This window comes from Caretta caretta, chromosome 10, assembly GCF_965140235.1.
Source record: "Caretta caretta isolate rCarCar2 chromosome 10, rCarCar1.hap1, whole genome shotgun sequence".
In the NCBI taxonomy this organism is placed as follows: Eukaryota; Metazoa; Chordata; order Testudines; family Cheloniidae; genus Caretta; species Caretta caretta.
Window position 1 is genome coordinate 34,176,523 of NC_134215.1, and position 25,647 is coordinate 34,202,169.

At 58.2% G+C, this 25,647-nt stretch overlaps 2 protein-coding genes across 3 annotated transcripts in view; one reads left to right on the forward strand and one right to left on the reverse strand.

Moving 5' to 3' along the window:
* Window positions 1–25,647, reverse strand: part of CORO7 (coronin 7) — a 184,473-nt gene that overhangs the window by 50,289 nt on the left and 108,537 nt on the right. The window lies entirely within an intron of this gene.
* VASN (vasorin) lies at window positions 551–24,621 on the forward strand. The gene is made up of 2 exons (XM_048867849.2): window positions 551–710; window positions 21,943–24,621. Exon 2 carries the CDS (start codon window positions 21,953–21,955, stop codon window positions 23,966–23,968), a length of 2,016 nt encoding a protein of 671 aa, XP_048723806.1. The 5' UTR covers window positions 551–710; window positions 21,943–21,952; the 3' UTR covers window positions 23,969–24,621.

Genomic DNA, 25,647 nt, shown 5'->3' on the forward strand with positions numbered 1-25,647 from the left:
CTGAGGGAAGGAGAGCGGGGTTGACAGCAGGATCTGCGGGGGGAGATCAGGGCTGACAGCGGGAACTGGGGGGGATCGGGGCTGGCACAGGATCTAGGGTAGGGGGAGATCAGGGCTAACACCAGGATCAGGTGCGGGGGCAGGGAGTGAGAGATTGGGGCTAACACCAGGATGGGGGGGGGCAGGGAGTGGGAGATGGGGGCTGACACCAGAATGTGTGCATGCGGAGATGGGGGCTGACAACGGGATGTTGGGGGGGGGGGAGATTGGGGCTGACCCCTTGGGCTGGCAAGGACGGACGGGGGCTCACGCAGGGGTGCTGCCCCCCGGCTGGAGGAGGTTTCCATCACACACAGGGCCACAGTTGGTTCAATGGCTCGCAGTGCCCCATTCACACACTGCTCCAGCCCCCCCATCGCTTGCCCCGCCCCCCACTCTCCGCGGAGGCGCTGCCGCCAATCCAGAGGCGCTGCCCGGAGGCCCCGCCCCCCGGCCCCGCCCCCTTTCCCTTAAAGGCTCCGGCGGCGCGCAGTGGTTGGGGCTACAACTCGGAGCCGCGGTGCGAGAGCCGGGGCGCGAGGCGCTGCAGCCGGTGCCCGCAGCCCTGGGCCGGGCCCGCTCCCTAGCCAGCCGCGACCGGCCAACCTGGAGGCTGCATCGCCCGGAGCTCGGCCCCTGCAGCAGCCCCCAGCGGCTCGGCTCCGCGCCCGGTGAGTCCAGCCGGCCTTTGTCTCCGTTGGTACCTGGGGCGGGGAGCCCAGGCGCCGGCCGCAGCAGCTGGTCCGCTCGTTGGGGGGCCAGGCCCCTGACACGGGCCGTGCGCTGCCGGGGGGGACCGGTATTCCTGGGGCTGGGGCCGGGGCCCGGCCCGCCAGCCCCGGAGCCCACCGTGGCTAGCTGCTGAGCTGGCCCGGCAGTGCTGCCGATCCGGGCAGGTAGTGGGCACCGCTTACAGACTGCCTGTCCCGAGGGCGTCATGCGGAGCGGCCCCTTCCTAGGAGGATGAACCCCCGCCGAGCACGGGCTGTCGGGGGACCCGCGGGAAGGGCGCAGCCTGCGGCCGGGAGGACGCGGGGACCCCCCCGAACAGAGGCACGGAGGTGGTCGGGGTGGGGGGGCCACTGCCATACCCCGGGGCCAGCCCCTCCCGCCGCGTTCCCCGTCTGGACCCGGAGCAGAGCAGCTCCCGTTAATGGCAAGAGGGAGCCAGGCCAGCCCCTCCCGCGCAGCGGCCGCATCTCCCGATCGGATTTACAGGGACTTGTAAAGCTTAATCGACTGCGAGCCCCGATAAGATCTGCTGGCTGCCGGCGAACAGCCCGGGCGGGCCCCTCGCGCGGGGGGAGCCGTGGCCAGCCCAATTATTAACTAGAAGGGAGAACTGGGGAGCGAATCAGCCCAGTGAAACCTCTGAGCCCGTGGCCCTGCCCCGGGTCTGTGCGCTCCCCGTAGCGCCCTGGCGAGGGGGACCGACGAACCAGCCCCACAAGCTGTGCTGATCCTTGGCAGAGACCCCTGTGCGCTAGTTAGGACCCTTGGCAGAAGCCAGGGTGCCTTTGGGGAGGCAAGTGAGGTTGAAGCATCAGCAGGCAGACTTGGGGCTCTGGCCTAGCGGCCTCTGGACTAGGGTGTCAGTGGATTCCACAAGCCTTTTTGGGCCAAAGCCCCCATGGCAGATGGACCCCTCCATGCTCAGGCTGGTGGCTTGTTGGGGTGAGGAATGGAGCAGCCTCTAATGCAACAGTTCCCAAGCCCCGCTGGCAGCTTTGGCTTAGCCTGGCCAAGCTGTGCACTGCCCCTCCCAATAGCACATAGACACTTTAACCCACCCAGGCGCCTGTGGGATGGAGCAGGCCAGGATGTAGGCGGATTTGAGTCCAAGTGACGAGGAGGTGGGCAGCAAGGGTGGCCAGGGGCGTAGTGCACCCGGTGACCAGGATGCACAAGACACAGTGTCTCAGCAGAAAGAAAATCAGGGGGGCCTGTCACTCCTTTGAGCTGGAGGAGGTGGCTGTATGGGGGTGTTAGGGGGTGGTTTCCAGAGCAGTCTGTAGCAGTGATGGGCGCAGTGGTGTGATGCTGGGTCCTGTGTGACAGGGCAGGGGCAGCCCTCCCTGCCTGGCGGTGTTTATTTTCTTCTCTCTTTTGTTAGTGGGACACAGGAGGTTCTGTAAATAAAGTGTCAGACACCGGAAAGGGGTTCTGTTAATAAGCAGCCTGGCTGGACTCTCTCCAGCGGCGCAGAGCTGGCGTGGCAGGAGTACACCTCCCTTGCTGCTGGCGGCCATCCTACCTCCAGCCCTGGGAGCCACCCATCAGCAAGGCCCCCTTGCCTCTGCCGGAGCGGGGCACAGAGCTGCCACTGGGGAGCATTGGGGGCAGAGTGCAAGGTCAGGAACATGCCCCTGGGAGGGGGTCCAGGGCCTTGCAGTGAGTGGAGGGGCTGTCCTGGGAACATGGGGGGAGGGATGCTCAAAGGAGCCAATATTCTCAGCAGCCTTGGCATTATGATTGTGTATCACAATGCAGTGCTGTGTGAGACCCCAAAGCAGCATATCCCCTCAAAGGGTGGCACTGGGCTGGGCCCACACGGGGGAAGCCATGCTCTTGAGTGTAAGGGCTAAACACATCTGTAAAGAAACCAAAGTTCAGACTGTGCTGGACTGTGGCAGAGACGGCCTGCTGGCCACATAGACCCTTCTTGCCAGTGGCACCATGCCAGGGGCCCTGCTTTCCACAGCCGTGGGGAGCCTACGGCTGTCAGCAGGGCTGTGAGCAGCACAGTGGCAGGCCTGTCCTTGGACACAACTGGGGAAAGGAGCTGACTGCAAACCGATTCTCTCTCATCCCATCTGGGGTACAACTACTGGCAGAGGATCACCTGAAACAACCCTCCCCTCCAAAGCCCTGAGCTTGGGTAGCACTAACCCCTCAGGGAAGGGCCACCAGCTGGCTCCCAGGGACCAGGACCAGGCAGCATTTCGGCCCTGGCCCTGTGGCTTTTACTGGTCCTCAGCCCAGGTGCTTAGTAAAGTGCAGGCTTCTAGAATGGGGGATGGCTGGGCCATGCCAGCCTCAGGTGGCAAAAGGCTGTGCCCAGCAGGCAAGAGCCTCCTTCCCTTGACAGCTGGGCTGAACTTCACATAGTTGTTGAGCGTTTGGTCTGGTTGGTGCTGGGATGTATGCTGGGGCTGGCTAACACTCCCATGGGGGGAGACGCTTGGGGCAGCCTGGTCTGGAGAGGGGTCTGGGGGGGAGCAGCAAGAAGAAAGCATTAGGTCACCGTAAGAGCAGTTCCCCAGCACCACAGGCCCCCAGCCATGCTCTTGCATAGAGCTCTGTGTGCAGAGGGCTCTTGGCTCTGAGTTAGCTTTCAGTGCCCCCTGCAGGCAGCCAGGATAGCACAGACCCATCTGCCTACACCCACAGCTGGTGCCATGTGGCACAGGAAGCGCCCCTCCATTGCCTGGCCAGTGGGCCTGGGCCTTGACCTGGAGGGGGGGGGGGGGCCCTTGTGGAGCCCCATGGCCTCTCTGCTGTGAGGGCCAGTCATTGCCCAAGGTAGTGGTGGGACGTTTCTTGTGCTGAGGATGACAGCTGGTTAATTACTATTTTTATAGTCCACACAACCCTCCGTCGCCCTGTTGGGTCACCCTGGGGCCTGACGTAACTCCCAGCTCAGGCCACTCCCTAGCTGGGTTGGGGTTTCTTCCTTCTGGCTCACCTGCTGAGCACCCTTCCTTCCCCCCCAGCGCAGCCTGGAGCAAACCTGCCAGGCTCAGGCCCAGCTAAGCAGCTGGAGTCATGGGATCGGAATTCTCATTAGTGGCTGCTTGGCGAGGAGCTCTCTGGCCGGGCGTGCGCGTGTCAGACGGTGCTGAGGGCGTGGGTGGGTTTGGGTGTCGGAGCCAGGCCTCCCTTGCATTCATGGGCTTGCGTTCCTTTCAAGAAAGCAGCCCTGCTGGTTTCTGTCACTCCCAGCACCTGGGTCAGCCCTTCAGCAGGGCAGTGAGGGGGGGGCACTAGTAAAAGGATGGGCAGTGCGCTGCTGAGACAAAATGGAAAATCCCCTTCTCTACTCTACAGCCAGGCTGGAGGAGTGGGGGATCCATGCAGGCCCTGGCCCCTGCTGCTGGCTGAAGGGAATGCAATAAACAGGCTGCACATTCCTTTGGGGCTGCCTCAGAGACTTAATTAAATGGGAAGGGGGATGTGGGGGAGGAGGTGGTTGGGATGAAGGGGAGGGGGATTAAGTGCCTAAGCCTGACCCCCTGCCTGCTCCCAGGGCACACTGAAGTGGGCTTGTCAGGGGGAATTGCTCAGCCCACAGAGACGGCCTCAGATGTGGAGCGACAGGCAGAGCAGTGTCTGCAACCTGACATGGCCTGGCTAGGCCAGGGGCCTGAGGGGTCTGGTTGTGAGGCTTGGGGGGTGGGGAGTCCAAGGGGCCAAGAAACATGTGCACAGCAACAGGAGGGTGCCCAGCGCTGCTTTCCTACCAGGAGAGATGGTACCAAGCTCCCAGCCTGGCACAGGCAAATGGCTGAGGTGTATGATGGGTTCAGGCTTGCCAAGTGCCTGCTGTGTTGGGCCCAAAGCGGGACCTGGAACCCAGGAAAAGTATCCCTTTCAGCCACAGCCCACCCCTGCCTCCACCCCTCTCCTCCAGCACAAAGGTGGCCTTAGCCTCCCTGTGGAGTAGAAGGCTGCTCAGGCCCAATTTTTAAACCCCACCTGGACTTAAACCAGCCTCAAGCCTGGCCAAGAGGGTTGAATTGTTTTCTGACCTGACCCAGTGCTGCCCTGCCACGCCAGCTGTTGCCCCCTGCTGGTTGTGTATGCTGCTCACTTCCCAGCATGCTCCCTCCAGAGCATGTGCTGTGCAGTGGGGTGGCAGTGGCTGGCAGAAGCAGGTGACCCCAAGGAGGAGAAGAGTCGACCCAAGCCCAAGAGAGTTAGGTTGTTTTCCAGTCCAGCCTACGCTCTCAGCCGGGTCCCGTTAAGTTGCAGGACTGTATTACAGAGATCCCTCATGACGGACAGGTGCATTCCCAGCACACTTGCTCCAGAGGCCCCATAGCTGCCATCGTGTTGGCAGTGAGCAGCTAGAACGCTCCACCTCCCAGCCAATCCACCATACACTCCCCAACCTGCAGCAACAACACCCTACTTTTGAAATAAGGTTCAGCTTAAATACTGTGGTGCCCAGACCTTGTGGTGAGGGGCATAGTGTGGCCGGAAGGCTTGGTTGGTTGAGCATGGTGGGGGGCTCTAGCTGAGACAGGCAGCAGCTTTCACTAGGTGTCTAACTCAGGAGCAGGATGTCCCATGAAGGACCTGATTTGGAGATGTGCTGGCATTAGGTTTGCTCTTGTTCACGGCACCAGAGCCAGCTTCCTGCCTCAAGACCTCTGGCTTCCTGCTGCCCTCTTTCCTTGGCTCAAATGGCTGTGCTCATAATCTGAGCCCTGCCAAGCTATCTGCACCCTGTCCTGGTCAGTGTGGAGAACTACTGATCTCTGGCCTCATAACCTATTTGAAGAGGAGAACAAATTGGGGAGAGGCTGGAACTGGCACGTGAATGTGCAAGCCCATAGGAAGGATTTTGAACTCAGGGGTCATACCCTAAGACTGGAGAACTGCAATTAGAGCATCTGAATTAGGAAAAATGATCTGGGAAACTCCAGGCCTGTTAGTTTGACCTCAATTGTATGCAAGGTCTAAGAACACCTTTTTGAAAAAGTAATTAAGGACAATAAGGTAAATAGTAATTGGGATAGAAAACAACATGGTGTCACACAGGATAGATGGTGCCAGACCAACCTGATCTTTCTTTAAGAACCAATTTTCTAGACAAAGGAAATACAGAGGAGGGCTGGAATATCATAAGGAGATTTGGGTGACCTTGAAAACTGGAGTAATAGAAATGGGATGAAATTGAATAGTGCAAAGTCATGCACTTAAGGACTAACAACAAGAACTTTTGCTATAAGCTGGGGACGAATCAGCTGGAAGCGACAGGAAGAGAAAGACCTGGGTGTGTTGGTTGCTCACAGGATAACTGAGCCGCCAAGGTGATGCAGCTGTAAAAAAGGCTAACGTGGTCCTGGGGTGCATCAGGCAAGGTATTTCCAGTAGACAGGGAAGCGTTAGTACCATTATTCAAGGCCCTGGTGAGACTTATTTGGAATACTGTGTACAGTTTTGATCTCCCATGTTTAAGAGATGAATTCAGACTGGAACAGGGCAGAGAAGAGCTACTAGGATGATCAGAGAAATGGCGAACCTGCCTTATGAGAGGAGACTTAAGGAGCTTGGCTTGCTTAGCCTAACCAAACAGACTGAGGGGAGATGTATTTATAGAACAATTGTACCAGAGAGATAAATACCAGGGAGGGAGAGGAGTTATTTAAGAGACTGTGTTGGCACAAGAACAAATGGATATAAATTGGTCATTTAGTTTAGGTTTTAAATTAGACCAAACTTAGCCATCAGAGGAATGAAGTTCTGGAATAGCCTTCTGAGGGGAGCAGTGAGGACAAAAAACGTAACTTATTTCAAGATTGAGCTTTTTGGAGGGGAAGGCCTGGTGAAGTTGTCTACGATAGCATATGGCCCAGCTGTAATTGCATTTGCAAATATCTTCAACAGCCGCAGATGGGACACTAGCTGGGGTGGGCTCTGAGTTACTGTAGAGAATTCTTTCCCAAGTGTCTGGCTGGTGGGTTTTGCCCATATGCTCAGGGTCCAACTGACTGCCATATTTGGGGTTGGGGAAGAATTTTCCCCCAGGTCAGATTGGCAGAGTCCCTGGTGGGAGGGGGATTTCACCTTCCTTTACAGCATGGGTGGGCAAACTACAGCCCACGGGCCATTTTAATCCTGCCCTCAAGCTCCCACTGGAGAACAGGGTCTAGGGCTGCTCTGTATGGCTCCTGGAAGCAGCAGCATGTCCCCACCCCCACCCCTGCTCCTATACGTAGGGGCAGCCAGGGGGCTCTGCTCTGCACACTGCCCTTGCCCCAAGTACTGCCCCTGCAGCTACTATTGGCCAGGAAGCGCAGCCAATGGGAGGTCTGGGGGCACTACCTGCAGACAGAACAGAGCTGCCTGGCCATGCCTCCATATAGGAGCTAGAAGGGGGACATGATGCTGCTTCTGGGAGCCACCTGAGGTAAGCGCTGCCTGGGTAGCCTGCACACCTGAACAACCCCTGTGCCCTGATTCTCTTCTCTTTCCCCCCCCCCCCCCCCGCCCTTTGTCCCAGCCTGGAGCCCCCCCCCACACACACACACTCAACTCATTTCTGGCCCCACCCCAGACGTGTACCCCTAGCCAGAGCTCACTCCCCTTCCCACATCCCAGCCTGGTGAGCATTCATGGCCCGCCATACAATTTCTATACCCAGATGTTGGCCTTGAGCAAAAAGTTTGCCCACCCCTGCTCTACAGCATGGGGTACAGGTCACTTGCTGGCTTGAACTACAATAGATCCCCAGTTACAAACAACCTCCATTCCTGAGGAGTTTGTAACTCTGAACAAAACATTCTGGTGGTTCTTTCAAAAGTTTACAACTGAATATTGACTTAATACAGCTTTGAAACTTTACTATGCAGAAGAGAAAAGCTGCTTTTAACTATGTTAATTTAAATGAAACTAGGACAGAAAGTTTCCTTACCTGGTCAAATCTTTTTTTTTTAAACATTCCCTTTGTTTTTAGTAGCTTACGTTTAACACAGGACTGCTGTATTTGCTTGTTTTGTTTTTGCTGCTGCCTGATTATGTATTTCCAGACCCAAATGAGGGGCGTGGCTGACCAGTCAGTTTGTAATGCTGAGGCTCTACTGTAGAGTTAATGGTGGATTCTCTGTAACTTGAAGTCTTTAAACCATGATGTGAGGACTTCAGTAACTCAGCCAGAGATTAGGGGCCTGTTAAAGGAGGGGCTGGGTGAGGGTCTGTGGCCTGCAATGTGCAGGAGGTCAGGATCCTATTGTTGTCCCTTCTGGCCTTTAAAGTCTGTCCAGAGAAAAGCAACTATGATCAGAGGTTTGGAAAATGAGCTGAGGAAAGGCTGAAAGAACTGGGCCTGCTTAGCCTTGAAGAGAAGGCTCAGGGGGGACCGAGAACAGTAAAAGGTGGGTCTCCATCTTGACTGAGGGGAGGACAAGCCAGAATTGGCTTAGTCTGCAGCAAGGGAGATTCAGGGTAGATATTAAGAAAAATTGTCCAACTTGAAGGATAGCTGAGCTGTGGAACAGGCTTCCGAAGGAGGTTGTGGAATCCTCATCGCTGGAGGTTTTTTAAAAGCAGGTTGGACCAACACCTTAGACCAACCCCAAGAGGCTATGTCTACACTATGGACCTTACAGCTGTGCTGCTTTAAGGTCTCCTATGTAGCGCCATTATGCTGGCCGGGAGAGCTCTCCCACTGGGATAATTACCCCCCCTTCCCCAACAAGTGGTGGCAGTGACACAGCACTGTGCACACCAGTGCTTTTTTCAGTGAAACTTATGTTGGGCAGCAGGGTGGGGTTTTTTTGGTTTTTTGTTTTTCCCCACACCCCCCAATGATAAAATGTTGCTGACAAAAGTGCTAGCATAGACCAAGCTTAAGTGTCAGGGCTGGAGCAGACCCCTCAAGGGCCCTTCCAGCCCTGCATTTGTTACTACCTTACAGTTCATGCACTGGCCAGTGGGAGGCAGCGGGTGTTCTGCTCACCCAGTGTAAATCAGGAGTCACCCCAGTGAAGCCAATGGTGGTACACTGGTGTAGGAGGCAGCAGAATCCAGTTCCAAGGATTTAAACTGGAGACGGGCCTGAACCAACCCCCCTGACATCCCAGGTGCTTAAAACGTGGTTAAAAGCACAAGGGGCTGGAGCCCTGGGCAGGATGCAGACTCCTGGGGCTCCCCAGGATAGCTGATGGAGGGGACAGGGCGGAGGAGGGATCAGTCCTTGGTGCCATCTAGGACCCTGCATGCTTCAGTCTGTCTCACTCCACTGGCTGACGTGGCTCTCCCAGGTCCAGCAGCCCATCTCTCCCTCTGGCCACAGGAAGGCTGGGTGCCCACTGAGTGTCCTTTCCAATTACGGGTTGCAGCTGTGTGTACTAATTACAGCCTGCCTGCTGGGCTTCTGTGGCCAAGGGGCTGTGTACAGGGATAGGGTCAAGGGCCGCATGTGGCATCTGGCCGCCTTTGTCCTGGGGTGGCGGGAGAGGGGTGGAACTGGGCCCAGCTGTGCTTTGATGTGTAGGCACAGCAGATCCCTGCCCTAGGAGTGTTTGGAAATCCAGGCTGGCACGCTTGAGCCAGCTGCTGCCTCTCTGGGCTGAGCATGGAGTGGGAGAGACTACATTTAGCTTGGGGTAGGGATTCTGGGGGGTTCTGGCCTATCCAGCTCCCTCCGCACCAGGGCAGCAAGCCCTTGGTGCCCCTGGGCACAGGGCAACTTGCCCCACTGCTGCCCAGGGCTGCTGGCTTCCAGCATACTGGCAGGGAAGCTGGGGCTGCTCAGAGGCAAGCCCCCCATGACATGCTGGCACTCCAGGGGGCATAAGCTCAGTCCCCTGCATCCCCCCAAAGACTGTGGGGCCTAGACACTGGGTATTGGCACTTAGGTGGCATTGGGCTGGGGTGCTGGGTGGGGAGGGCATGCACACTTTAGGAGGCTGTTCCCATTGCTAGAAGCCCTCTGCAGGAGGTTGGGGGTGGGGGGAAGGCCACACAGGAACAGAGGGCGAGTGAAGGGGTGGAGCCAAGCTGAGATATGTTCAGAGCGGCAGTGAGCTGCTGCTCCTCTGAACACAAAGGGTTAAACCAACCAGGGAGGTGGCGTGGGAAGGGTAGAGTTGACCAGTCTGTCCTGCCAGGCTGTCTGATGCTGCCCCCTGCTCACTGCTCCACTCACAGCTGGATTCAAACAGGAGGGTAGGGAACTAATTTAAAGCCAGAGGCAGAGGGCTGGCACTGAGGAGTGAGGGCATGGCTGTGTTTGAGGAGCTGCAGACAGTTCTTTAGGCCCTGGTGTTTGTACAGTGCCTGGCATAAGGGGGCCCAGCTTGGCTGTACCATCTAGGGGCCCTGATAACATGAGGGGTAAACCCAGCACCTGCTAGGCAGGCAGGATGCTACAGCAGGATGAAGGGACAGAATTGGCCACCCCATTCAGGGGGGCAGCACCCCTGGGGCTGAGCAGCATGCATGCTAGGGGCTCTGGATTTGCCTCCCTGCCCAGTCCCCCCTGTCCCTGCCCTCACAGTACTCCCAGAGAGCCCTCTTCTCTCTCCCCCCGCCCCAATTGAGCTCTGTCCCCTCCCAGGTGCTGTGGTGGGACAGTCATGGAGTGGGGGCCCTGCACAGCCTGCTTTGCTCCAGCTCTTCCCTCTGGCTCACCGCAAGGCTGCATGTGCTGCTCCCACAGTGCCCCATCTCCCAGTCTGTCCCCCTGGTATTGCCCAGAGGATCTTGGGCCTGGCACAGCCCCCAGCCCTGCTCCATTTGCCCCCACAGTTCCAGAGGTACTGGCAGCTTATGGGCCCATGTGAGCAGGTAACAGCCCATCAGAGTCCATGCAGCGCCCTCAGCCTCTCAGCCAGGCTCTGAGGGTATCCAGGGCCATGGGGCCACAGCCCTCTGGGCAATCCAGGAATGGATCCCTACTAGCCAGCCCATCCCCTGCTTCAGACAGGAGTGCTGTGCTGGCTAATCCAGCCAGAGTGGTCAGCCAGTGAGCCAGACCAGGCTGTGCAGTGGCTTCCCCAGGCCCTCATGGACCTCCCCATCCTCTGCCCTGAGTGCCAGGCACCCCCAAACCTGCCCTGGCTAACAGAGTAGTGTGCGCACGCATGTGCTGGGTCACCAGAATTCCATGGCAGCCCTAGGGAGAGGCTGCACGCTGCGGGTAGCTGTGGTGCTGAATGCCCACCGGGAAGGTGCACTGAGTGCAGTGATGAGCTGGGGGCAGACTTGTGCTGGCTGCTTTAAGGGAAATCTAAACCTCTCCCTAGCCGCTCTGGGCTGGGCACCCAGCACCCTAGTGTGGGCACCCTAGGGAGCCCTCTGCCACCCTAGGTCAGGCTGAGCCCAAGGCACCGGAAGGCTGCTCTGTGCCCAGGGGAGAGGGCACAGCAATGCTCCCCTGGGGAAAGCAGCAAATGCAGGACCAATTCCAGGCAACAGGGGGTTGCTCTGTTCTACATGTGTGGGCATGGTGCCAGGCTGCCTGGGCAATAGGACTGGAGGGAAACAGGTGAACCTTTAGGGCCAGATTCAGCCCTGCTTTACCCCAATCTGTAAACCCAGGCAAAGGGACCACCCATGGCAGGAGGGCTGGTGGGGGCTGCAGTTGCCTGAGAGCTTCAGGCCCTGGGGGCGTACAGATGGCCCCGTGACTGTGCTGGCCAGGAAGGGGAGCAGGCCCAGAGAATGCAGCCTCCGTTCAGGAGGGCTGCTAGGAAGCCCTCAGGGAAGATTAAAGCTGCCCCCAACTGTCCAAGTGCCCAAGAGAGGGCAGCCCTAGGAACAGTCTGCTGCTCTGGGGGGATGGGGAGACCTGCATGGGGTTAGCTGGGAGGGTGTGCCACTCCCTGGGCTGCCTAGAGAGAAAATCTGAGTGCCACAGAACACTAAGACAGCAACCCCTTCCTGACCCCAGTGGCAGTCAATTTATAGCTGGAAGCATGAGGATGGGGAGGCCTGGGGGTTTATCCAAGCTGACATCACTGCCGACCCCACTTGCATATGTATCCACAAATAACAGCCTGCAGCAAGGAGTTTCCCAGGTTCACCCTTCAGTCTTTTTTTAACGCCCCCCCCTCCATTTTCTGCCTTTTACTGTCCCCCAGTGCCTCCTTGTGCCTGCACTGTGGGGCAAGGCTTCTCTCTAGCGTCCCTTAGTGCTGGCTGGGGCACACAGGAGCTGCAGGGAGGGGATCTGGAGGCTGGTCCCACCCCACTCAGTTGCCAGGGCTGTTGCTCTGAGCCTGTGGGCAGTGGAGGAGTACAGCAGGCAGGGCCGGTGGAGGCAGGGAGCTGGGCTCTGTCTCCAAGGCAAGTGAATTCAGTACAGCCCTCCTGGTCAGCCCCATCACCAAGTAAACACCCCCACACAGGCAGGCTGGCAGGGAACTGGACTGCCTGGGCTCAGCTCAGCACGCAGCTGGAAAATATGAACGATCCAGCAAGTCTCTGTGCTGTAGGCCCACAGGATGGGAGTGTGGCCAGTAGAGCAGAGGTTGGGCTGGATTTAGTGCTCCGGCAGCGTTCGCTCGGGCCTGTGGCAAAGCAAGCGTGCTGCCAGCATTAGCAGCTTAGTGCCTCCCAGAGAAGCGGGGCTTTGTCTCCATCCTGTTTGGCTCCTGGCTGGGCCCCCCTTTTCCTGTCTCCCCTGTTTATTAGGTGTAAGCCTGTCTGAGCAGTGCTAAGCCGGCAAGCTTTCTCTGGGATATGGTTAACCCCTCGGGGTCCGGCATCTCCACGTAGCGAGCACTGTGTGATGGAGTACCGCTGAGCCCACTGGAGCTATGCCCAGGACCCCTGGCTGTCTAGTTCTTTCAGCCATGCCCCTGTGAAGGGGAGCGCAGGCTGGGCCCTGCTGCCTCACTAGCCCAGGGCCTTGCCTCTAGCAGCAGCCCACAGCCAGCACCATGCACCTGGTCAGCTGTTCAGTGCTAGAGCTGGGCTGGAGGGGAGAGGAGACAGCTAGGGGGATGCAGGGGGCTGCGGGGGAACAGATGACCCCATTCAGGTGACCACATAAAGGAGGGAGGGGCCCTGGTGCTAGCCACTGGCTTAGCCTTTGCCAGGTTGCATCTGAAGGGCAGAGTGAGGCATGGACTCGTCACACGGAAGTGCAGTTAGGAATCTGGCCCTGCCTGGCCCTCAGGATGTAGGCGGGCTCGTGGCAGGGAGCTTCAGTCCACAATTAAGCATGGGTGGAGCAAAGCCACCCAGCAGCCTGGTCCTGACCTGGCAGTGTGGGGAAGAAATGCCCACACAATTAAAGGGACAGCAGTTTAGTCAGCAGCTTGGCTGCAGTGCCAGACACGTCAGCGAAACCTGACCCTGGCATTTCAAAACTGACTCCCACCCCAGCGCTGGCAGCAGGCCCACTCTGGTGCCCTGCCAGGCCCCTATGTGCTCAAGAGTACTCGACTGCCTGCAGCCCTCACTGGGCAAGCGAGCGTTGCTGGGAGCACCCTTGGGCTGAACCAGCGCCGCTCAGAGCGAGGGCTACCCCCTGCCACTCTCATTTCCCCTCCAACCCCCACTTCCCCGGGGCAGCCCCAGGGCTGGGTATATTGCAGCATCCCTGCAGAGAGCCAGAGCCACACTGAGCTGCCCCTCTCCTGGCAGCAGGACCAGGGGGTACATGCTGGGGGAGAGCCCTGGACAGACCCTGACTGTGTGAAGGGGCCCTGAGCCCCAAGGGCTCCTCAGTCTGGACTAGCACCCACAGCTGCTAGGGAGGAAAGTCCCCCAAGCCTTGTCCACCCTGGCCTCTCTGCTGCAGGTACAGACCCGGTTCTCTGTGCTCGCCCTAGCTGTGCTGCAGGTTTGTGTCTGAGCTTCATTCGGCTGGGCTGGCTCAGCTGCCCAGTGCTCCACCCTTCTTCAGTGCCAGCTGCCCAGGGATCTCCAAGCACTTGACAAGCATTACTGTGCTAGGCAGGAAAGCCACATTCTCCCTGTTTTACGGAGGGGGGGAATGGAGGCCCCAAGAAAGCACAGGAACCGGGAGGGCTCCTGATCCCTGCTGCTAGGCCATCCCCACAGGCCCAGCCCAAAGCAAGCAGTGTCCCAGCGAGAGCCGCAGGCAGGACTATGTCAGAGCTGCTGGCAGCTCAGAGGCGGGTTGTGCTGTGTGACACAGAGGGCTTTGCCCTGGGGTGGATATGCACCTTGTCACTCATTATCCTGGGTTAAACACTGACCTACTGGTCAGGTCACTGGGTGGGACAGCGCCCTCCTCTGAGCATGGTGCTTCCTGGCCAGCCATCCCCGCAGCCAGGCCTGGTGTCTCAGGGCAAGCTCATCCACCTCAATGCTGCCTGGGTGACAGGTTATGCCCTGTGGTGCAGTGCCCAGCCTAGCTGCAGGCAGGAGCTGCTCCACAGACCAGCTATGCCATGTGAGCAAGTGTCAGAGGGCAGCAGAGCGGGACGGTCCTGTCCCTGAAGCCGCAACCTTGCCTGGTGCCCAGGGGATAAGATTTCCTTTAATAGGAGCCATGCTTTGGGGGCACTTCCTATCTCACAGGGGGGACCCAGGTGCTGGGGCTCGATGCACTACCCAGGCTGGCTTTAGCTGAAGCAGGAGGGAAGTGCTGGATTCCTCTTTGGTTCGAGTCCCCACATCTTGGGAACAGATGCCACCTGTGGCCACGACAGAGTGGTTTAAAATTCCAGCCCAGTGCCAGGAGGGAGCCTTTGCCCGGCACAGCGGGCTGCCTGTCCAGGGCCTAAAGCCTGCAGCTGTGAATTGGGTCAGTCACAGCCATGCCTTGGGCTACACAGCCCTTAGCTGCCTTCCCTGCCTGTCAGGAGCTGCCCCTGTAGGGAGTGCAGAGTACAGCTGGGGAGCAGGACATGAAGATTGGGGGGCAGTTCAGACAGCCTTTCCCACCCCTTACAGCCCCCCACCCTGCCCCTTTCTGCAGGGGCCACTTCACAGCCCCTTCCACCCTGAGGCCCCTCACTTTTATCCTGCCAGTGCCTGTCTGCCCCATACGACAATCTTGCTCCCTTCCCTGCCCGTGGGCACTAAGGGCCTGCTCCTGCCCAGAGCGCCGCACAAAGCAAATCCCTAGTGCCTGCAGCAGAAAGGTGACTGTTTGAAGAGGCAGTGGGGACCGTCTTTATCAGCTCTCAGTAACCCCCAGCCAGAGCAGTGCCACTCGTGCTCTGCCAGTGGTTTGTTTCCATACCAAGGCCACAGACTCTCCCAGGATTTGAGACTGTGACCCTGGTGAAGCTGTAGGCTGGGTGTGCTCTGCTGCAGCTGGTAGTGCTTGTGTGCTGCTGGGTCAGGCCGAGAGCAGGTGCCTGGCGTAAGGAGGAGCTGTGCTCAAAGCTGTGGGTCAGAGAAGCCCTGCACTTTGGCTAGCAGGGAGCATGGCTGGGGGGAGGTAGGGCTGGTCTCTGGCGGGGGGCAGGAAGTGGCAGCAGGGGTCAGTCCCATGTCTGGCAGGGCCCCCCGGCTCTGTAACAGGCTGTTGAGGGAAGGCCAAGCGCTGATCTGCTGAATTCCAGGGAGGAAGGGACACCAAGGCAGACCCACTCCTCTCCCCTGCCACTGATAATGCAACAGGACCCTCCACTTCTAACCTGGTCTGGCAGTGCCTCCTTTGGCCACAGCTGGCTCCCATTACCCACAGGCTCCAGGCCATGGGAGGCCTCAGCAGGTAAAAGAGCATGGGGAAGTGGGAGGGCAGAGGCAGGCCAGAGAGTCCCTGGTGCTATCCCTCGGGGCCTGGCCAAAGCAACAGCTCAGGCCCCCTAGCCTCCCTGGAGCTTTTCCTGCTAGCTGCCTCCTTTCCTTATCTGTGGGATGCAGAGGTGAGTTTGATCTCCCCTCTCTGTGCAGCAGTGCTTTCCCTGCAACCTGCCTCTTCCTCTTCATGGTCTGGCCTTGCCATGAGCAACTCTGGCCCTGGCCTGGTGCCCTGTAGCCCTCTGCTAGCCCCTCCTAAGCTCTTTGGGCTGTCTGGACTGCAAACCACAGCCCCCTCCCCCAGCCCAGCTGCACATTCCACAATTTATTACCTGGCTGGAGCCTGTCTGGCCCATGCCAGCTCTGCTGATATTTACAAAGATCCCTCACCCCCACCACCCCGTTGGTAATTATTCCTCTTATTAAAAGGATTGACAGACAGGCTGAGAACCAAGCAGCCCCTGTGAGCCCAGTGGCCCTTTGTGCTTTGGTGCATGCTGGCTCCCTGGGGGGGCTGTACCCTCCCTCCAGGCTGCTGGCCATGCCCTGGGCCAGGATGGCTAAAGAGGGGCAGTTCAGTGTTCCTCCCCCGCCATGGGCTCCCCCCAGGGAACAGTTGGCAGGGGGGTCTGATTGCTCCGGAGCTGTCCCCTCAAAAGCCAAACCATGTGCTTGGAGCCGGTCACCATTCCTCCACCAGTCTGCGTTTCCTCCCTGGGGGCCATAGGCAGAATGGAACATCTGCCTCAAGGGCAGGGAACGGGCAGCTGTGCCCATGGGGTGGGAAGCCGTGCCACACACAGCGAGACGGGACCATGCCTGCCCTTACCAAGTGTAGGAGGCCAGGGAGGCCAATCACAGCAACCAGTTACAAAGACTCACTCCCCTCGACCCCCCCAGCTCACACCCCCATGAGAAGAATCTGAATTTGCAGGCTGGCCAGGAAGGGTCCCCAGAGGGTCTGGAAGTGCAGCTCCTGTGGAGGCTGCTTGTGTTCTTGAAAATAAATCTCATTGCAATAATAACCGAGCGATGACAGCTTGGCAAATGCCTCCAGCCTTCCTGAGCTGTTCAGCTTGGAGCCACAGGCCATGGTCCTAACCCCCAGCTGATGGGAGCTGAGAGGAACAACCTGAATGTTGTGGGGCAGAGGGACTGGGGGGTGCCCGATGCTTAGTATAGGGTGGGTGCTACTGGAGTGTAAATAGCAGGTAACGGCAGATACCTCGCAGCGTTCTCAGCCACGCCATCAGCCTCCCTAAACACTCTGGCGCAAGCCTCCGTGTATGCATAGCGCTCGTCTCTAGCTAGCGTTTAGCTCACCCCCAAGTCGCCGCAGTGTTCCTTGCTCCTCAGTCTAGTGCTGCCCACTGGACAAACGCAAGAGACTCGCCAAGGAGTTGCTTTCCCGCCTCTCCAGCTTGGCAATCTGCTGCTGTTACCACAGAGAGTCAGCTGCTGTAACATGCGGCTCCGTACAGAGCTGGTGTCCAGTGTAATGTGCAGGGCTCAGCCCATTCTCCAAGGGGTGAGAAGAGCCCCTTCCAGGACTCATATGGTTAAATCCAGCAGAGACTCTGTGCTCCATCTTAAAGCCCAGGGATGTTCCCTGCATCCCAACTGCCTTTGGATGCTCCCACCCAAAGCAATGACTTAAGGCATGGCTGGATTTCAGAGCTGCCTTGCCAGGATTCTGGGTGGAAGGAATCCAGCAATGAACGGTGCCTCCAGCAGTTGTTCCAAGGCTGGGCTGAAAATGGCGCCAAGAGGTGTGGGGGGTGAGGTCAAGTCACGAGGTCAAGTCACAAGGTCTTGCTGGCCCCTGCCCAGCATAAGGCAGGAGCGTGGAGCAAGAGGGAGTGCTGGGATGCTCGGGGTAGGCTGACCATGGGGCTCTTGGTGAGCCATGGGCAGGACTCTCTCTGGCCAGGGGGGGAGGCGGAGGAAGGGGGCAAATGAACAGCGTGAGATCAGCCAAGCCCCCTGGCCCTCAAAGCAACCAGTGGGGGTGCCATTGCATTGCTTGCTGGAGAGTGCCCCACCGTGTTCTCCCCCATAACAACATCCAAGGAGCCCAAGCAGAGGAATTGGGGCGAAGGGCTGAGCGGGATGGCGAGGCATGGAGGAGTTCGGTACCATCAGCCGACTACCACTTCACCGTAGTCGGGTCACAAGGCGAGAGTCCAGTGCTTTCTCATCACAGTCCCAAGGGGGAACACGCTTAGTTCAGGCCCCCATCGCATGGTCCCTGGCTCCACAGTCAGTGGCAGAGCTGTGTGGGTGGGGCACTGGACAGTGGCTGTCTGCACGATGCCTGACCCTAGCTGGGGTAATCACTTTAGAAGCAATACATTTGCCTAGGGGACAAGGAGGCACTTGTTTGAGTGTGGGCATGGCACAGGTGTCGTGGCGAGCGCCCTCCCAGCTGCAATAGAGAGCTGTGGCTGGAGAGAGCCAAGCTCGAAGGCACTGGCACAGAACATAAGGAACGCCTGGCTCCCCTGCGGCTAAACATGGGTGCATTGCATGCACACAGGGATGGCACCTGGTCGAGTGTTCCCAGCAGGAAGAGCTCTTGGCATCCCTTAATGTGATGCCATTCGGTGGGCCCAGGAATAATTTTGGAAACAGTAAAAAAATCAGTCAGAAATGCCCCAGTGAGTTGGGGGGGCATGAGGGGGAATGGATCCTGCAGCTACCACTTCCCCTGTAACATCTCTAAATCCCTGTAACACTTCTGCTGCCCCCTGGTTCCACAGCAGCCAGCCCAGTCACTAGGCCAGAGGCTATGTCAAGGTCTGTGGTGCTCCCCCGATCTACGCTGGACGTCTGACAGCAGCTTCCCCCAGTTCAGGGCAGATCCAGGAGGAGGGGGAAATGGGTCAGCTCTCCAGGCTGTCCCAAGCACTTGGGCTCTTGCATGGGCATCACTCTCTTTCCAAGGGAGTTGTGTGACCAGCTCCGCTCCGTGTCGGAGAGGGAGGGAAGAAAAGGTGGACATTCAGAAAGCAGCTGCCAGGGCGCCCGGGGACAGCCAGCAGGTGATTAAAGCGTTTTCAGAAGCAATGAGGCAGGGGAAGCAGCTCCCTTCCTGAGCGCAGACTGTGCCCTGCTCCTGGGAAGTGGCTGCCCTGCCCAGCAGTAGTGCTTGGGCCGCTCTCCTCTGGGGTGATCTCTTGGCTGGAGTGACGGGCGTTCAGGGACAGGGCTTAAAGCAGCTGCTTTTTGGGTGACTTGCCTTCCGGCAGCCAGGGGAGGGGTGAGGGGGCAGCTCCTGGCCCCGCAGCCCCATCTCAGAGGATCCAGGGGATTAGATGGTCTGTGGTGACTCTTGCTGATATGCAAAGGGCTGGAATTTCCTTCTCCCAACCCATGCATGTAGGCAGGGAGCTTGGGGGCTTCCCCTTTCCCCGGTGGGCTAGGCTGGGTGTGTCAGAGTCAAGATGGCATGACCTGCACATTGAATTTCAGACAGCTGTGGAGGGGTCCTGGCCACTGGTGGCCCTTGACCCTTCCAGTGCTTGTCCATGCGAGTGCCAGGCTGTGCCCAGCATAGTGTCCAAGGGACAGGCAGAGCCTTTGCTGGCTATTCCAAGGGGATCTGTTTGCAGGGCAAAGGCAGCAGACTCCAGGCGATGGCAGCAAAGGGGAAAGCAGGAGACCATGAAGCCAGGGGCAAGTGCTCTGGAGCTTCTGTCCCCCATTGGCATGTTCCAGCAGCGACCAGAGCTGGTGTGCCAGGGGGCCAGCAATGGCTGGCACTTGTGGGCATTGCCCATGGGAGGATTTGACATGTGCCAGGCTGGGAGATGAAGCCCAGAGCTCCAGTCGCTCCACAGTCTAAAGCAGGGCCTTTGCTGTGGTCTCCAGTGCCCGGAGCTCGGCCTGCTGAGCAGAACCCCAGGCAGCCAGGGAAGAGAGCGCTGGAGGATGTGAGTCACTGGGATGAAATGTTCCCTCTCCCACAGCTGCCCTGCGAGGGAGCCCAAGCTTTGAGTAACACCGAGATGGGCCAGCCAAGTACCACCAGGAGCCAGGCCCTGTCCGAGCCATGGTGGGATGGATGACGCTGCTAGGAAGCTGCCAAAATAAGGGGTGTGCCGTTAGCAGCAAGAGGGAGCTGAGGAGAGGCTGCCAGGGATTGGAAGGGAGCAGGGCCAGGGACGGTGACTATTCAGGTGACGCACAGGGAGTATGGGGGGAAGATATGAGGAGCAGTGACCTTTCCCCGCCCCGGACGATGTCGCTGCCCTGTGGTACGGAAATGTATCCTAGGTTGTTTCAGGCAGGGATACTTAAGGCGGTTCAGACTGCCCGAGCTGAGCACCCACTCCGTGGGTGAGGCTCATGTTGGCTGCTGGTGAGTAGGAGAACGGTACCGTGCACACATGGTATCAGGCAGGACTCTCCCCCGCTGATCTTGCAGGTGGGGCTGTAGTGAAATGCACGTGGGGAGGAGAGACTGTCCTGCCTTGTCTTCACAGGCGCTTTGCAAATCAAGCCCCCAGGTCTCAGTACGAACAGCCAAGAAATCCACCCCACTGTACTGAGTTGCTGGGCCAGTGACCCAGCTCCCAATGTCCCCCCCCCCCTCCCCACACACACACAGACTGCCTGGAAGCCCCTTGGGATGCATGGACATTACACATTGCGGGAAGCCGAGGCAGGGCAGCTGGGTGTGAGGACGGAAGGGGGCCTTGTCCCCCCACGCAGTGCGTGTTCCCATCCACCAGCGGGAGCAGAGTGCTGCCGTCAGGCTGGAACCTCTCAGCTGTGCAGGGGTCAAAGGACACAGTCCCAGAAGCCCCAGGGATGGATGGGGGGCTGGTCGTGTGTGCTGGCACATGGCAGACACGCTCCAGCACAGGCTGGCCAGACCCTACGCAGCTCCGCACTGCAGGCTGTTAGGGGAGCTTCCTCATCCTGCCGAGGTCTCCAAGGGGCAGAACGAGGATCTGTCCCCAGCCAGCCGGCACTGCTCCAGGCAGCTGGTTTCAAACACTGCGCGCTGGGAGCATGTCACCCCTGGCCTGGTTTTGAGAGCCCAATGCTGGATCCCTGCGTGCTAGCCGGAGCCGGGGAGGGAAGGGACGTTAGACGGCGGGTGCTGGTGGCCAGAGCAAGCTGACGAGTATAGTCCAGAGAGCGGGGTTGCTAAGCGAATTCAGGGACCAGGAAGGGATGAGTAATAGCTTGGGAAAAGCGATACAGCCCAGCAGGGGTCCCGGTATGGGAGCTGTGGTCAGACACGCAAAGCCCCTGCTCAGCTGGGAGCTGCCGATGGCACTGAACGGCTCCCATGCTTCCTGCTGTACCAGGCCTGCGCACCATTGGGACCCTTTGATCCTGCAAGGCTGCGCGACGCTTCACCTGCAGTGGGCTTGTCACAGGGATCCCCAGCAGGGCAGCTTCCCTGCCATGGGCCACGGAGCCCACATGAGAAAGGAGGGGGATGGTCTAAGTGCCTGGGCACCCTCCACCTGGCAGAAGTCCCAGCAGTACCGATGGCCTGGTCTAGATGTAGCTGCAGCGGTGCATGATCCCCTGCTAACAGCAGGCTGGCTCTCTCTGGCCTGAGCGCAGAGGCGAGGAACTGGTAAACCAGCTGGAATCACAGGAATCCGGCCTCGTCTGATGGCCAGTAAATGCAGCAGCTCGAGGCATGGAAACCGGAGCAAGTTGCTGTAAGAACAGAGCCTGGGTCTCTGTAGGGAACAGCTCCCTAGCTGCCCATCTTCCTCACATTTGTATGCCCCCATCCCTCTGCAAGTCGGGCTTCATCAGAATCATCCTCACTGGGCTAAAGGAAAAGGGAGTGCAGGGAGGAAGGGAAGCCCAGCACTGCCCCCTTAACACCCCAGAGCCAGCGGCCCTGGAGGCTGCCCGGCTCATCCTGGCTTCACCAGCGTCAGTCCAAAACAGGTTGCTTATCAGCAACGGGAAACCCAGCCAAAGCCTTTCTGCATGAGCCCTTTGCAGTAACTGATCCGTGGGGTGGAAATCCAGCATGTCATGCCGGCTGCGGCGGGAGAGGTTGCTGCAGGAGCGTTTCCTCCTGCAGCCTGGGCTCCCCAGAGGAACCTGCTTCCCCAACAGGGCTCAAGCTGCTGCCCATGGGGCACTGGAATGATGCTACAAGGACCCTGACGTTTGAGGGTGTTTGGGTCCACGAATGGGGGTGGGGGTGGGGGTGGGTGGGCTTGAAATCCATATCCAAGTTCTCTGGCTTTACTCTCTAAACCCATCAGTGATATGACTAGCCCCCCCACCCACAAGATTTCTCAGGGGTTTGCTATTGCATGGCACACTGTCTGCAGGCATGACCCCGTGAGTAGCTCTCTGCCCCACCTTTCCCAGCCTAGCCCCTGCCCAAATAACCCCCTGGGGTACGGAGACTGGCTGTAACTTTACAGACATGTCAGAAGAAATGCGATGGGGTCAGACACTTGATTCCCAACCCCCAATGTCATCTGACAGGTAACATTTCTCTGGTTTTTCCCTCTACAGAGAGTCCAGCATGGACCACCTGATCCTGTGGACGCTGCTGCTTCTGCCTCCCGCAGCCCAGGTTCAGGGCTGTCCCTCAGGCTGCCAGTGCAACCAGCCACAGGTTGTGTTCTGCACGGCCCGGAGGAGCCATGCTGTCCCGAGCGGCCTGCCACCGGACACGGCCTACCTATACGCCTTCGAGAACGGCATCACCTCGCTCCATGACGACAGCTTCCGGGGCCTCCCGGCACTGCAGCAGCTGGACCTCTCCCAGAACAAGATTTCCAGCCTCCAAAGGAATGTCTTCCAGCCCCTCACCAACCTTGTCAACTTGGATCTGTCCTCCAACCAGCTGCGCGAGATCACCAACGAAACCTTCCACGGGCTGCGCCTGCTGGAGCGCCTCTACCTGGACCGGAACCGAATCCAGCACATCCACCCAGCTGCCTTGGACACGCTGGAGAACCTGCTGGAGCTGAAGCTCCAGAACAACCAGCTGCGTTCGGTTCCTCCGCTGAACCTTCCCAAGCTCCTGCTGCTGGACATAAGCCGCAACAGCATTGCCACCATCGAAGCTGGTGCCTTTCACATGGTGAACATAGAGTCTCTCAAGATCGCGGGGCTGGGGCTGAGCAGCTTGGATGAGGAGCTTTTTCAGAACTTGAACAACCTCCACGAGCTGGACGTCTCAGACAACGCGCTGGGCAGAGTCCCGGAGGTGCTCCGGCGGCTCCGGGGCCTCACCAGGCTCAGCCTGGCTGGGAATGCCCAAATTGCTCAGCTGCAGGCAGAGGATTTTGGGGAGCTGCCCAACCTCCAAGAGCTGGACATCAGCAACCTCAACCTCAACACCATCCCCCAGGACTTCTTCAGTGTCTTCCCCAGGCTCCGGGCCATCACCGCGGCCGAGAATCCATTCAACTGCCTCTGCCAGCTGAGCTGGTTTGGGCGCTGGCTGCACACCAGCCATGTCATGCTCAGGAGGTCCGAGGAGACAAGGTGCCACTTCCCCCCCAAGAACGCTGCTAAGCTCCTCCAGCACCTGGAATACTCAGACTTCGGCTGTCCTGCCACCCCCACCCCTACCCCCACCCTGAGAACCACCTCCCCGCAGCCGGCCGTGCTCCTCACCAGCAGCGGGCACTCTGCGCTGGAGCCCAGCCTCGCTGCTCCCACTCGGGAGCCCACGCCCCGGCAGGACAGCTCTACTCAGGCGCCACACACAGCTGCGCAGGGGCCGACTAGCCCCGAGATGCAGATCTGCCCTCCCCGGACGTGCTTACACGGGGGCACCTGCCAGCTAGACGCGCACAACCACCTGGAGTGCCAGTGCCCCGATGGCTTCTCGGGCTTGTACTGCGAGGCCGAGATCCAGAGAACAACCCTGCCCCCCATCACCCAGGCGCCCACGCAGAGCAAGCAGATCAGCGTTAAGCAGGTCAGCAGCACCTCACTGACAGTGGACTTAAAAAATTATCAACAGGCCAAAGACCAGCTGAAGGGCATCCGCCTGACCTACCGCAACCTGTCTGGGCCCGACAAGCGGCCGGTCACGCTCAGCCTGCCGACGTCACTCTCCGAATACACCGTGCGCGCACTGAGACCGAACTCCACCTACCGCCTCTGCACCGGGCCGCTGGGGGAGAAGCCCTCTGAAGGGGAGTTCTGCATCGAGGCCCACACTGCTGTGCAGGGGACTCACCAGCAGCACCTGCCTGTCACCCAGAGCAAAGACAGCAACCTGACGCTCATGATCGTGCCCGCCCTGGCTGCTGTGCTGCTCCTGGTGATTGCTGTGACAGCAGTCACGTACTATCTCCGGCACCGACGGGCTAAGGCACATGCCGATGCCGGGGTGGATTCCAGCCCCCTGGAGCTGGAAGGGGTGAAAACGTGTCTGGAAAACAGAGACTTAGCGACCCACAGTCAAAAGCTGCCAGAGAACGTGGCAATGCCAAACGGCTTAGAATGCGAGGTCCCCCTGATGCACCAACGCTACCCCAGTAACAACAACACCGCAGCGGTCAAGCCGTCCTATTTCTAGACCAAAAGAGAGATCATGAGAGAGTCGCCATTCACAAGTTCCAGAGCCTGGATGGATGGGATACGGGCTGACCATTGTTGGTACCCAGAGCACGTTCCTCATGGGACAAGGGACATTGAAGGGTTAACTTAAATTAAGACAAAACCCCACATAATGTGCAATTTTCCTAGAGGCTTATACACTTAGGAAGTAGACACTGTAATTTATCTGCTCAGCACACGACTAAGTGCCTGCATTTCCCTGGCTGCCCTGCTATGTGTGTAGAGAGAAGGTTTTTTTAGCCACCGCTACAGAGAAAGATATGTGACTTAGTTAAGAGGCCTCAGTGTGCTGGTAACAAAAGCTCCTTTAACTAAGTGCTTCCCAGGATAACAGACTCATCAGTAGTTCTACCTGAAAAGCAATAAAGGAAGAAAAAAACCCAACACACACAGACAGAGGTGCAGGGACTCTCGCACTTACTCCCCCAGTGCGTTGAAGGAAAAAACCACCCGGGAATTAAAGCTTTAAGAACTTTTAGAGAATATTTATACATGGTTATTTCCCATTTCTTCTGGGAAAGCTCTTTTCTAATGCAGATCTGTGTCCTTTTGTTTTGTAAAATAGATGAAGGAGGATGCTTTTTGTACAAAAATAAAATCTTTTGTACAGCATTCGCTGTGTCCAGCTTGTGAGGGATGCTAAGGACATAGGCACAGACCGACACATCAGCATCTCCCTATCCCATTGAGAAGTGGGAACGCCGAGTTACCAGTCCAGCTTTGAGGAGGGGTCCAGTGTCCTTGGGAGGAATTACAGCTTCCCATCCACCCATGGGAGATGATTAGCAGGAGTCCAGTTATCATGAGGAGAGCAGTGGTGATGGCTGGGGGGGCCATGGGTTGAGTTTTCACTGTGCAAAAAATTGGTTTTCACAGTGTAATTGGAAGGAAAAAATTAAGCTCTTGGAGAACTCCAGCTGTCAGCATTTTTTATTCCTTTTCTTTAATTCCTCGAGCCCTATCCCCATAGCACCTACAGTGAGACTCTCTGATTTTAACACCACTGCAGCTTTCCATTTATGTTCAAATTGGGTGCACCAATTTAACGCTGGCAAAAAGCTTGGGCCAGCACGCCCCGGACACGGGAACCCTCTCTATCTCTGGGGCAGGGAGAGCACTCATCGGGCCGCTGCAGCTTCCCCAGCAACAGCTTCTGCCCACACAAGGGACCCCCTTCCTGGCAAAGCGGGGTGCTCCGTCTGCAGACCCCAAGAGACACTGGTCACACCAACTGTGCGGGTGGCTTCCCTGATGTGGATCCTGAGGTGGAACTGTGACCAAACTTAGTTGCCACGGGGTGGTAGGTCCCTCCTGAGCTGGAGGGAATGTGGACAGGCCAGCTAGTGGCAAAAGACTCTCTAACCCAAGACAACCTGCCCTCTCTGTAGCATATGTAACCAGACCACCATTTCAATTAGCAGTACTGGTGGCAGATCTGCACCATCTAGGGTGGGAGCATGGTCCAAGGGTCAGGGCACCAAGTGGAGAATCCAGGATGCCTGGCTTTTATTCCCAACTGTGCCACTTCCCACTGTGCAGCTTTGGGCAAGTAGCTCTGCCTCAGTTTCCCATTCGATGATGCTCATCCAGGTTGGTAAAATGCTTTGAGATTACATCGGGGGAGCGTTCTAACTGCTC

Excerpts from the sequence above, each read along its gene's own strand:
- VASN (XM_048867849.2), top strand. The coding sequence starts at position 21,953 with ATGGACCACCTGATCCTGTGGACGCTGCTGCTTCTGCCTCCCGCAGCC.